Source organism: Nanorana parkeri, unplaced genomic scaffold, assembly GCF_000935625.1.
Source record: "Nanorana parkeri isolate BGI_ZX_2015 unplaced genomic scaffold, ASM93562v1 scaffold290, whole genome shotgun sequence".
In the NCBI taxonomy this organism is placed as follows: Eukaryota; Metazoa; Chordata; class Amphibia; order Anura; family Dicroglossidae; genus Nanorana; species Nanorana parkeri.
Window position 1 is genome coordinate 508205 of NW_017306558.1, and position 14369 is coordinate 522573.

A 14369-nucleotide genomic window follows, 5' to 3' on the forward strand; every position below is an offset into this window, starting at 1 on the left:
GATGAACTTAGCCTGTGTATGTGGCCAGGATGTGTTCCTTTGTCTTTATCTCTCCCACCCTCCTATTGGTCTGCAGTAGCAATTCAGACATAGAAACATGGCTGCACTTGACCAGTTTTTAATCCAGTGTTTGTTTTAACTGAAAGCCGGCTTCCTAGCCGATCAGGAAGCCGGACGGCACCTCATGACTTGCCGTCCGGCTTCCTGATAAGTCAGGAAGCCAGGTTCACAGGCATTCAGGAAGTCGGGTGACGGGTCATGATCCGCCGCCCGACTTCATGATAATCGGAGCACAACGCATCGGTACTCGGTCTCAGCGAGTACCGGGAAAAAATATTGCTACTTGATACCCAAAAACCGTATCAGTGCAACCCTATTTTAGATTAAGCTTATAGCTGTATTAAAATGTATCTTGGTCTTTTCCTTATCATGCTGGACAGACGGAGTCTTCTCACTTACTCATACAAGAGTCAGTTTTTGAGTGAAAAGGGTAAACAACTACCTGTCACTTGAATGTTGGGCATAGGTCCTCTTTTTTCTTTTTTTTCATTTTTTTTTTCCAATAGTGGGCAGATAGATTCAGACTCAGATGTGATCACTTAGCCCTTATATAAAATGGGAGGTTCTCAATGGGGTTAGATGTGCAGTAACTATTTGTGCACATAGGCTCATTTACTTATAAGACTGTAATTTTGAGCCGTTGTTAGCCAGCATGCTTTTTCCCATTGTGCTTTCTTGCATATGTCAAGCTGTTGATGTACCCTATTAGACCTTAACTGTGCTACGTATTGCTATAGTGGGCTGAGAAAGAAAGCATTTGTGCACATGCCTTCACTTCCTAATCTGGATTTCAACAAGTCAGGAGATGGGGTAATTTCTATTTTATTTTTCTATCAAAATAATTTCTGTATGTAAACTATATAGTGTATTTAATATGATGTATTACGCTAACAATTTGACTAGACATTTTATGGATTCATACATTGATCTGGTTTTTGTACTGTTAATGTAATATTCAGCTGCTGTTGTATTCTGTCAATTCTCTGTCAGGTTATATAAATATAAGGACTCCCAACAGACAGCTATTAAATTCGACAAACAAAAAAAGTCAACTCAAATGTTGACTTCAAGCTACCTTTACAGGCTTTCTATCGTAGATAAATATATTGAGTTATAGAAGAATATAAACACACCTTATCTGGAGAAAATGCTGCCACATGATCCCTTTGGTTCTGATCACATGACTTAATGCCTGGGCCTTTAGTTATATCCCCTCTTTGCTGGAGGGGAAGATCAGCCAGTCTGAACTCTGATACCCCTTCAATAGAGTTCACATGATCAAATGCCTAGGCTTTTGGTTATGTCAGTGGCACTAGATGGGAACATGTTGCAGAAACTATTGGTGTCTAATCATATGCAGAAGATTTCATATTAGTCTATCCCAAGTTTTCCTGCTGCTTGAGAAGAAGAGTTGGAGAAGACTGTTAACTAGTCTACATGATGCTTTTCTGTCTCCATCTCTAGATTCATTTACAGCTGCCCTAATGAGAGCACTTTGTCCATTCAGTGAACTTCTCTAGTTTCAGACAAATTTTGAAACAGAGTTGGAAACATTAATTACAATTGTTTCTCAGCTCCTGACGGCATGGTTCGCTTTCTTGAACTACACTCAGGATGATTTACCCAGGCATAAGATACAGCTGTGCCTTATATCCTAGCAGTAGCAAGATGGGTGATTGCTTAACAATGGAGAAAACCAAAAATCCTCCTTTTTATTGATTTGTACGTAAGCTTTTAAATATGATGACAATTCCATAACAAATAAATCTGGTTGGCCCCTTGGCATTGTCATTTGGTTTCCATTTATTATCTTGTATTTTATGGAAGTCCAGTGGTGTTCTCTGTATTTAGGTAAAAGCTTATTATGTTACCTTTTTTTGTTTTTTTTCTCTTTTCTTGAGACATTTAAAAAGCTTTTATATTTCACATATCCCTGTAAATCCAGACCCAAGTGCCCGCTCGACAAGTGCAGTATCAACCACCTGGGAACAATTGATGATAGCTTTAAAAGAACACATAGAGTTACAACTTGGACCATAGCAAACACGTTTTAAAAGCATTACTAAATCATCAGATGTTTTCTCTCCTGAAAGTCTCAGTAGAGGTGGATGTGCATACATAGGATTGCTTTTAGCGTTAATGCAGTTGAAGTGACTGCTTCATAACAAGCGTTAATTCCCACCCACATTTCAGCAAGTGGTTTCTGGTTTGCAGGATATTGAAAATTCACTGAGGCGATGGTGGAGGGAGAGGAATTTTAAAGTGTATTTCCACTTTTGCGGTGAAATTTGAGAACCCCCATCCCCATATGTTTGGCATGTGTTCACATTCACATAGCATAGATGTTGCAGCAGGCAATATGGCTGAATCCAACTTCACAGTGATCTGCCCCTATAGAAAGACTTTAATGTGGCCATACACTGTGAGCATTTCGGCTGGTCCTTGATGAACCGGCTAAAATTTGCACAGTTGGTACCGCTGCATGCTCTGTTCGGAAAAAGGCGAGGATTTCTCGATCAACACGCTCGTAGCATTGATGGAGGAATCTGCTCTATTTGTTTTGTTCAGGCTGGGGCTTAAAAAAAAAAAAAAAAAGAGTGTATGGCCAACTTTAGGACTGAAATGTCTGCAATGTGTTTCTCTCATTAACATACAATGCAGAAGCCAGGCTTTTAATCGTTTAACTCTTTGTTAGGGCAGGCAGTGTTCAAATCTACTTCACACACTTCACAAATTATAATGAAATGAGCCAGTACAGTACAGACAGCATAACAACCCCCTCCTAACATTACAGAGAAGGAGAAGCAAGTAGAAATTTTAACCCTTAAGAAGCCAAGAAACCCAATTTAACCACTTGCTGACTGGGGTGTATGGGTCACGTCGGGTAAATAGACACGAAATATGTCAAGCTTTAAAATTGTGTGCGCCCGCGAACTCACAAAAAACTACCATACCCAAAATTGGCCATAGGTTAAAAGCTTTTACCGCTCATCAGTTTAGTGTGATCAGTGATTAATGGCCCTAGAATTGTTGCTCTCACTGCGACGTGAAACTCTAGTTGTTTAGTGCAGTTTTCTAGGTGCAAAAGCAGTCCAGTGATTTATACTATATAGTTCATATACTTTTTCTAATGTTGGCTACAAATTATATTGTATTTTATGTAAGTAAATATAATTTTTTAGTTTCAGCATGTTGCAAAATGTTTATAGTGTGCTTAAGAACTGTTTTACTTTTCAGCTGGATGGAATGGAAGTGTCAGCTCAGTTGCAGAATGCTGATGAAGAGGTTGTTTCTGCAGCTTGTCGTCTTGTTTGCGAGTGGGCACAGAAAGTACTAAGCCAATCATTTGACTCTGTTTTGGATTTGGCCCGTTTTCTGGTCAAAAGTCACTACATTGGCACTAAATCAATGGCGGCATTAACTGTAATGGCTGGTGATTCAGCAGGTAAACTCATCATAATCTAGCTATATTTTTACCTTTTTTAAACTAAGTGTATTATTTTTAAAAATACATTTGAAGACTCCTAGGTGGTATTGAAAAGAATATATTCCCTTATTTACTCTGTAACTAACAGTAATATCCCTGAAGGCTTGTTGAATGAGTTTATTCCTGAAAACCTAAGGTATTCTATAGCCCTCGTATATCTTCTTCTTTTTTTTCCTTTTTAAGCAAAAATATCAATGCAATTGTTCCTAAAAACAAAAACAGAGGATGCTGTCAAAAGCATCCTCTCCCTAAAGAGCTCAGCCTTAATGCAAGCAGTGGGCTGACACTTGGAAGGAGTTATGCAAACACTAAAAAGCCTTGATGAGTTGATGTCAATCTGGCGTAATGGGTGTGCCTAGGCAGACTGCATTTGCATGCAGACAAACCTAGGTAATGCCCACATATAATGCTGAGTCACCATGATGGAAAGGGTTGGAAAGCCCTCGTGATCTAACATCCCTTTACAAATCACCTCCTCCTATGTTTCCTTGACTCATCCCTAACCCCTTCCCACATCTTTTTTTAGTTTTTGTCTTCTATTGTCCTCCTGTTTTCTAACACCCCCCCTCATATATTTTCCCCAAACCATTGATTCAAAGTTTAACCCAAAAGTACTTCAAATGAGGTCCAAAAATGTTACTGTTTCACCCTGCTACTGAAATAAAATCTGTTATTGCAGCCTTAATACATTATTGTTCAGGTACCTTAAAAAACCAATGCTCTCTTCTCAGGTTCCAGAGACTTAATTTTTTGACAACACAGTTGTGTTATTCAAAACAAGTTTGCCAGTTATAGGGAGACAACCTGTATACAGTATGATTTGATGGATCAAGGGGTGTATTCGCTTGTATGATTTTGTGAGTTCACAAAATTGGTATAGACCAGGACCGTGGTTCTCAACTGGTGGGTCTCGACCCCCGTGTTCAGTGGGTTGCTGTGTGCTTTCCACTGTGCAAAAGTCTCCCCCTAGCACAGCACTGTCAGATCTCTTCAGAGCAGCAATTCAAAATATGCTGCCCGACGCTGAGTGTCAGCTTGGGATGGTGGGCTGGGCTGGGGGTATAGCCGCGAGAGAGCTCCATCCATACGTGCATTGCTTACAGCTCCCTCACATGCCTTGTAGAGGTGCCTGGACCGGAGTGATGTCACATTCTGGCTCCTGGCACCCCTACATGGCACGCAAGGTAGCTGTGTAAGCAGTACACATATGGATGGAGCTCAGTCACACGTGCGGTACTGCAATGTCATGCATTCCAGTGCAGTGCGACTTGGGTCACAACTTAATGACCGAGGACAGATGTGGGTTCTGAAGTTATACAGGTTGAGAACTACTGGACTAGAGCATGTATGTGAAATTAAATATGAATGAGTTATTAAGATTAAAATTGACAGCTATAACTTCAGTACATTTACTTTGAAACGAGTAGATTGCTGTGTGTATGTTTGTATATTTGGTTTATATATAAAGGGGTCACATTACTGAAATGGCTCTTTTAAAGGGAACATGTCAGGATAGAAATAAAAGCCGCCATAAAGGTTTTATTTTTTTAAATTTTTTTTGAAGGTCCAAGTTCCTTTTACTGAAGTAGTGTGCAGCCACTGAACTGTTGATACACATAGCCTGTTCACAAAGTCTGCAGTGGCAGCTCCCATATCAATATCAGGTTCATTTTAAAATAAACTTCAGTATGCCAGTAACGGTTTAGCTAAAAATACAATCTTCCTCTCTATAGACCATACTGAATTTGACACCTTGGTACTTACTTGCCATAGACACAAAAACAAGGTAGTACTTGAGAGTACACATAAGGAATTTATTAAAATTAGTGTTCAAGTACTATGTGACATGCAAGATATCCTTTCTGTCACATATTTAATTTTATGGCTTATCTCTGCATGGAAATGTGCTATGCAAATTCCAATATGTAATGCTGTACATATTCAGATCTCAGAATCTTTGGCATCTACAGGAGCATTTCACAGTTCTATTGCTTATCTATGTGTTGTGAGGTATGGATCTGAAAACTGTTAAAAAATTTGACTTTAATAGTCTCTAAGATATGGGTATTTAGCTCATCAAGATAAAAGCATAGTCCTGTTATTATCTTGTGTTTTGACCAGAGTTCACTAGTTACTGAATATTACTGTGCTGCAGAAATGAAGTGGTGCCACCCAGAGGCAAAAGCATTAAGTGAAATGCTGGCACGGTTAGTGTAAATGACAATTTAAATATATTTCTGGGACAGCAGTGGTGGAACAAATAATAACTCTCTGCTTATTTAGGCATTAGTTAAAACTACAGATCTTAAAAGTGTGTGCACAACAAAATTCTAAAAATGTAGTTCTCTCTTTCTGTATCCAAGGTATGTTTGGACCTTTTAAAGCTGTCATTTGTTACTGCATAGGTAATAGAAATAAGGAAGTGCAGAGCTATGTGATCCTACAAATATCTACCTGTGAAATTTAAATATTCACATTACAGAAATATGGTTAAACTCTACTCCAATATGCAAATTCAATATTACAAACCATCGAAATCCTTATAAAGTACACAAGTGCAGTCCATCATTATCATGAAAAAAGAGCATTAAGTGCAGTCCATCAACATCAAAGTAAAAAAAAAAAAAAAGTGCAATATAAGTCCCAAAAAGAGTGACTTGCTTATGATAAAACTACAATCCTTATTCAATGGTTTAGTGATTTCCAATTGTTACAATTGCAGTTCTTCGTGTAAATCACTGCTGTGTAACTCCGTGCTTTATGTTATTCCACTCCTCCATCAAATACAAAAACAGATTGTTCAGCCTCCCTGAGGCCATTCAGGCTTTTACCCTTTTAGGAATTATATAAAGGCACCACTTCTGGTTCTCTGCCACTATTACACATATGTGCGCAATGTTAGCAGCAATGCAGCTTGTCTCATTTAGCCTAGCCTAAGGATGTTGTATCAATCACTTTCCTTTCGCTTGCATCCTGGCTTTGTCTAGCACAATCGGGAGGTGGTGTCATCGTTCTAGGCCGAGCCAGGATGCAAGTGAGGCGAGTGCTGTGTTTTTTACTGCTTCTTTGCAAATGCTACAACGTTTAGTAGGTTTAGATGCCATATAGGAAGTGTTATAAGACCTGATTTACCAGTCTTTGAACTTCTTACTAAGGATAAGAAGTCCCTTTTAATTCTATATACAGCTTTTAGTTTGACTCATTATTACATTGTATACATATTTCAGTTATTTATGCTCTCAGTTTATTGGTAGCCGACTTAACCTGCATATTTTTCTTCCTGCAGGATTAAAAGGAATTACACAGACATCTGCATTTGTACCCATGTCTGAAAGCAATGCCTTCCACCCTCAAGTGAAGACCTTAGCTTCTCCTGTAGATGCCAAACAACAGTTACAACGGAAAATACAGAAGAAGCAACAGGAGCAGAAGCTGCAGTCACCTTTGCCAGGAGAACTGCAAGTTAAAAAACAGGATGGACCATCTGCCAATGGGATCACCGGTATATGTAATGGAAGCCCAGCTATCCTTTCTCCACAGCCTATTGGAATTGTTGTTGCAGCTGTTCCCAGCCCTATTCCGGTAATTGTTAGAGCATATTTTATATTTGATGAAAGCAGTCTGCTTGATTTTATACAGTGGTTCCTATAACATTTTGAATTATTTAATATAAGAATAATTTATTTAGAATAGAATTTGTTACTCTTTGGTTGCATAAGCAGAATTACATTTTTATCGTAATGTACATCTTCTAAGTGCTGGTTATCCCTAAATTCATGTTAGGAGTGTGTTAGATGGCGGCAGAAACCTAAGGTGTTTTTTTTTTTTTTTAAATCTTGTTGATTTTTTTCAAAACAGAACCGCAAACAATAAGACAATCACATATAAAAGGGTTAGAAAACGTAGTTACATAAGACAGCAAGAAGCAGTGAAAGTTAACCAACTCACCCCTTAAAACCCCCTCCCCCCACCAAACCTGTCTACAATGGTTGAGCTTAACTCCAGGCAGGAAAAGAAAGACTCTTAAGTGTTATAGCACAAACACACCACAAGGAGGAACCTGCTGCAGAGAGAAAATTATAAATGTGCAACTTTCCAAGAGAGCACAGTACCGATGAGGATACCTCATTAATCATAATAATCCATAGAACTTAGCCAACATCCCCATATCTTCTCAAACTTCCCGAGACACTTCCTACTAGCAAAAGTAGCCATGTACAAAGAAAGAGAAGCATTCACCATGCCCTTCCAGAGTAGGAGCATCACCCTTCTTCCAATTCAGAACAATAAGTTTCCTGGTGTAAAATAACAAAATACCCAAGATTATCTTGGATGCATTAGTAAGGCCCAAAAGGCACACGGACATATCCAGAGAGAGCTCCAAGTTTGTGATGTCTGCAATAAATTGAATAACCATTGTCCATAAAGCCAAGATACCCCTACAATCCCAAAATGCGTCTAAAGTCCGCAGGGGCAATCCCACATCTCCAACATGAAGCAGCTACAGTTCAGTAAATAACATCCAGTCTGGCTGGTGTGTAATAAATTCTATGAAGCAATTTGAATTGTAATAATATGTCCCTAGCAGAGATCAAATGTGAAAATGGGTAATCCCAGGCATCCCGCCAGTCCTCCACTAGGTCGCTGATATCACCGGACCATTTAGACGTGAACGGATGGGTAGTTTGAAATAACGCCTGATATATTCTAGATAAGTTTATGATCGCCTGAATGACTCAATAACCATTCAAGGGATGACTCCGGCAGCCGGAAGGGAACCTGAGGTTTTTAATATATCTTTGGTGCTTCATGGGTAAGATCTGTATCTATATTCTTAGGTCGGCCTACCAAGGAGTCTCGCACATAAGCCCCCAGTTAAATGTGCATTGTGCTCTGTTTGGTCAGAGACTCCAAAGCAAGTAGAACACTGTACAAATGAATGAAAAAAAGAAAAACAATGGTAGGAAAGCATGGTCATGTGACTTGTAAAATGCATGTGATCGGCCTCTTCTCCAATCACGGAATTCCCTCTGCTTTGTTAAGAGTGAAATTCTGCATTTCTTTTGTAGTTCTAACACACTTCATACCCTAGAGCAGGGGGTCTCAAACTCAATGTAGTCGGGGGCCACTAGACACATTTTTTAGTCCCGCGGGGGCCGCTACTATATACGGTACCAGTATGCACATGTTACGAGCGGCAACTGTCACAGATTCAAATTAATGATCAGGTGACAGCTGCTGCATGTAAACGCCTGCACACCGCATGTAATCGTATAAACTTCCCCCCTCCCTCCCAAGCCCCCAAAACACATATTAAACCTCCCCCCTACCCTCCTTTCGTTCCACGCCCCCTCACCTGCTTGCATCTGTGCAGGGAGGAGGCACTTTATCATTCCCTGGTGATCTAGTGGTGATTAGTAAGGCCTAGTGCAGTCCTTACTAATCATCCATCATTCGGTCGGAGCTCAGAACTGACAGAGCTCCGGCCAGAGCTGTCAGGAGCAGCTCTGCGGTCTGCATCCGACAGAGATACAGACCGTGAAGCTGCTCCCGCAAGTCAGGCACACGGTCCGTGACCGTGTACCCAACTTGTCAGCTGGCAAGAGACCGCTGCCGTACAGTGAAGCTATACGACAGCGGCCGTTTTAAAGGGGAATCAGCGGGGGGGCACATAGTACCGGCTCGCGGGCCGGTACTTTGAGACCTGTGTCCTAGAGTGACAACGCTGCTGTATAGAAGCGGTAAAGTGAGTATATTTCATTACCCTAGGATAAAATTAATAGGAGTGCAGCCAACAATATGGTGAGGTGCAGTGTAATTAATTTGTGTTTTTGGGTTTAGGTATACTAATTTGTAACCTAACCTTTAATTTTAACCCTGTAACCCTTGTTTGTAATATAAATGTCTCTACTTGCCTTATTGGCAAAAATGCCTTGATGTGCAAGTGCTGCACATTTAGTACCAGAATTTACCATACTGTGGTGTACTCGATGATTAAAATAGATATCATAATGAAAATGCTGCTATCCATTAAATATTCTAATTCACCAACCATGCTCCAGTTTAGAGAGGGGCCTGTAAAATCTCAATATCAGTTTTAGGGGTGACTGGTAATCACTTAATTTTACAAGCTAATGTAACTTAAACACTTTCAGTTCATTTGAAAACAATGAAGAATACTGCTTAATTTTAACTTTGTTTCTGACAGGTTCAAAGAACCAGGCCACTTGTGACTTCACCCAGTCCTATTGCCTCCTCTGAGGGGAAGGTCCTACCACTCAACGTTCAAGTAGTTACTCAACACATGCAGTCTGTAAAGCAGTCACCAAAGACTCCACAAAATATTCCAGCAAGTCCTGTTGGAGATCGTTCTGCTAGGCATCGCTATCCTCAGATTTTACCTAAGCCAGCCAGCTCTAATGCTTTAACGATCCGCTCACCCACCACTGTGGTTTTCACCAGTAGCCCAATTAAGACTGTGGTGCCAGCACCACATGTCAGCTCTCTGAATGTTGTGAAGATGACCACAATATCACTTGCTCCCAGCAATGCTAGCACTTCAGCTAAACAAACCCCTTCAATCAATAACAGTGTTGGAGTTTCAGATGAAAGCAGAACTCTGCCACAGATAAAAAATGGCTCTGTTGTTTCCCTGCAGTCTCCTGTACCCAGGATGGGCACCCCTGTGGCATCCTCAGTGGAGGTAAAAACAGAACCAGAAAATCTTACAGAGGATAATCTAATACCATGTCAAGAGAGCACAGATGGTTCAAGACCTAGAAAAGGTACTCCTGTTTCTTTTACTCCAAAAGTCAGTCAGGAGAAACAGTCTCAAGATGCTGCCCGTGACACCCAGAGTGCCAAAGCACTTGACCAGAGAGCTGAAGTAACAAGGACCAAATGTAAAAGCCGTGTAATAGAAGGCACTTCTGTTTCCTCAGCCAGCTGTAGTCAAGGGACTGTGACTTTGTGTGTCACGCCTCAGAGTGTTTTCAGCAGTAGTCCCTGTCCAAACACTAACATTGACTCAGCTGGAAAGGACATCCGATTGTCTATTAAGAGTCCTCGAAAACGCTTAACTTCTACAGTACAGGACTCTCAGTTACCACCAGCGAAGAAATCACTTCTTGGTCAGCTGTCTTCAGCTATTGCTGAATGTCAGAGACCAGTAGGGGTTACTGTCAAGAAAGTTCAAAAAGCACTGACAATGAAGTGTGATAATGCATTAACAGTTACGTTAGTACCTAGTAAAGGCACACAGCAAGGAAGTAATACTGAGTTATTAGAAAGTTATTCCTTGGTCTGTGTTGATGAAAAGACCACTGATACTCACCAAGAACTTGCAGTTTCATCCCAGGAAGTTAAAGTTAAACTAGATGGTAATGTGTTCAAGCTTGTTAGTGATTCAAAGCAAGAGAACCCTTTTAATCAAAATGCATGGCAGGATATTGCGGAAAGTTCAGATTTCACATCTAGCAACTGTGAGCAGTCTCAAACAATTAACGTTCTGGATATTTCAGGAACTTCTGGTGCTGATAACCTGCAAAAAACTGTATGGGAACCAGTAGACTTTGAAGGACTACAGCAGGACGCTTACAGCCAGCAACTTGAGGATTCTTCTTTGAATCAGCTACAAGCACATTCAACTAACCAGTTACCTCAGCGTTCTAATCTGACAGACCCTCCCACTAATGAAAATTTCTTTTCATTTGATGATGACCTCACGCAAGATAGCATTGTTGAGGAACTGGTTCTTATGGAGGAGCAAATGTCCATGAATAACAGCACTCAAAACTATGGTAGTTTGGGGATGGTGCTCCAAACACAAGCAACAGCTGCCCATGGTACACCGATACCCACACATTCAAGTAGTACTCACTTTTACCATTCAGTACATAACAGTGTCACTCCAGTTCACACGCCTACTTCAACAGCAACCCCAACTTTAACCCCAACCCCTACATCAGAGATGATTTCTGGGTCTCAAAGCTTATCAAGAGAGAGCCCTTGCTCTCGTCTTACTCAAACAACACCTGTAGATAGTGCATTAGGAAGTAGCCGTCACACACCAGTTGGAACCCCACATTCTAATTGCAGCAGCAGTGTTCCTCCAAGTCCTGTTGAATGCAGGAATCCCTTTGCCTTTACTCCTATAAACTCCAGCATCTCATATCATGATGCTAGCATTGTCTCGAGTAGCCCTGTTAAACCAATGCAAAGGCCAATGGCAACTCACCCTGACAAAACTAAGCTAGAGTGGATGAATAATGGATATAGCACTGTTGGCAGTTCTTCCGTGTCCAGTCATGGTATACTTCCAAGTTACAAAGAGCTAGTAGAGGACAGTTTTAGAAAGCCACATGCTTTTGCTGTGCCTGGTCAGTCATATCAGTCTCAGTCAAGACATCATGACAATCACTTTGGTCGTTTAACTCCTGTGTCTCCGGTTCAGCATCAGCTTTCCTTGATGAGCAGTACTTCTAAACAGGAGGGTTTTGCTGTTCCTGCACCTTTAGACAACAAAGGATCGGGTACGTCTGGAAACGGCAGCAATTTTAGATGCCGTAGTGTAAGCCCGGCAGTTCACCGACAGCGCAATTTAAGTGGGAACACAAACTGCCCGACATCAAATGCTCCTCGATCTAATGTGACATCTTTTGGATCTGTAGTAGCTGCAGAGGTTCACAATATACTTGCTAATGTCCAGCAAGACACCAGTGCCAATAGTATAGCGCAAAGAAGCCAGTCCGTTCCTCTAACTGTTATGATGCAGACTGCTTTCCCATCCTTGCAAAAACAAAGCAGTACTCAAAACATCACCCATGTTTTATTAAACAAACTGGATTCTGACCGTGATGACTCTGTTCGAGGGTTAGGAATGAACAATATGCCTTCTAACTATACTGCAAGAATGAATCTCACTCAGATTTTGGAAACATCTCCAATGTTTTCTGGTGCCAATCAACAAAATGTGATGAATTCCAGCACTTCATCTTATGAATTCCAAACGCCAGCTTACCTCACAAAAAACAGCAGTACTGATACAATGGGTTTTACTACTGGAGACAACCAAGCACAATCTGAAATTGGAGAGCAGCAACTTGATTTTAATAGCACTGTTAAAGACCTGTTAGATGGAGAGAGCCTCCAATCAAACCAGCAGCTTTCTCAAGTGGCTTCAGATTTGAACAATGCCTCTGATTTCTCCAGCGACATTCGGTTGTCTTCTGATCTCTCAGGCAGCATTAATGACCTGAACACTTTAGATCCAAACCTGTTGTTTGATCCTGGTCGGCAGCATGTGCAAGATGACGAAGCTACACTGGAGGAACTGAACAATGACCCCTTGTTCCAGCAGATCTGCAATGAATCTATTAACTCTATGACCTCATCTGGATTTGAATGGATAGAGAGCAAAGACCATCCTACAGTTGAAATGCTGGGTTAATTTGTATTCTAATGTAGCACACTGTATCAAAAAGGCAGTTGTATTTGTCTTAATGGAAGTGCCTCCAGCAGCGGAAACATTTGTAATTATGAAGTTTTCATAAGGTTTGCTGCACAGGTTATCTATATTTCATCTGTTATCAACATGATAATCATTTAAACTGCACTACATGGGCGATTGATGAGCCAGTATTAAGTCCATTTTATGTGTTTTGCTTTTTTCTATTTCCCTTCATCTTAAATGATTTTACGTCACTTGACAGGCATTCTTATCCTGTCACATTTTGTAATACTTTTATTCTTACTGTTTTGGTGAAATTTAAAACATGCTTCTGCTTCACATGACCTGTATAAATCTGTCTATAGTTGAAGAAAGGCAGCAACTGCCCGCGATCTTTTTTTTTTGAGTATGGTGACTTGGGTACCGATGTGAATATCATATCATTTGTGGAGTATGTACAATTTTAAAGAAAACAAAAGAAATCAAAAGTTTTCTCATTAAGGACTACTTTCCCTGAAATTAGGAAATGCACTAAGATGTAAGCCTTTTTATTTTAACACACCATGACCTCATAACATTTTACAAGTTTTTACTTTTTTATTTTATCTGACTTTTTTTTTTCATATGAAAAACAAAATAAAAAAAAAAAAACTGAGAGAATTACTCTTTTAAAGATGAGAATGGTATGGATTGAATAGGGTGAGATTAGGTGTCTGGTAGCTTCCTCTTTGTTGAGGTAGCTGTTCTGGAGCTTGCCCACTCAAACTGAAGCAGTAACTAATGTTAAGCTCTGAGGTTTCTAATATATGTACATATTAGAAAATGTGTCTTTGTTGCATGTTTTTACTTTCCCAGTAAAGCTACAAATGGTCTACAGATGCCATTTTGATTCTTGCTCCATTTTATTCCAGGATGCTTGCATGCCGAGCAGTGGTTGCCCTTTTTCTTTAATTAGGGAAAAAAAGTTATTTAGAACACCTGATATAGAACACAGGAAAAGTTCCTGTGATTGTTTTATTTTTTTTTGCATTAGTCACTTTCTTCCTTATCTCACATATCCAAGATGGCCGTTGGTTAAGGAGGCGTACTTCTATGAATTTTATAATGAAACATGCCATTCAGAATTAAAAAGTTGTCACTAAATTTTTTTTAATGCATGTCAAACAATTTTAGCAATGTGTACAAGCTTGGATATGCTCAGACTTCCAAACCATTGTTTTATCCTCGGCAGCACTTCATGAATTTTCATCGTCAGATTAAAAGTACAGAACACCCAGCAACAGCAGTGTTGGCCCTGTTCATATTCTGTTGGAAGTTATAGCTGTGTAGCATATTTAATATAATTGTGGTTTTTATTTCTGCCAGCTTTTCTTG

General features: G+C 40.1%; 1 protein-coding gene across 1 annotated transcript in view; it reads left to right on the forward strand.

The window, feature by feature from the left end:
• RFX7 (regulatory factor X7) overlaps window positions 1–13518 on the forward strand; it is an 84409-nt gene extending 70891 nt beyond the window's left edge. Inside the window, exons 6-9 of the mRNA XM_018557573.1 lie at window positions 786–870; window positions 3298–3505; window positions 6834–7129; window positions 9756–13518. Coding sequence (XP_018413075.1) covers window positions 786–870; window positions 3298–3505; window positions 6834–7129; window positions 9756–12995 — 3829 coding nt within the window. The 3' untranslated portion in view covers window positions 12996–13518. The remainder of the gene's footprint in view (window positions 1–785; window positions 871–3297; window positions 3506–6833; window positions 7130–9755) is intronic.
• Window positions 13519–14369: the final 851 nt, after the last annotated feature.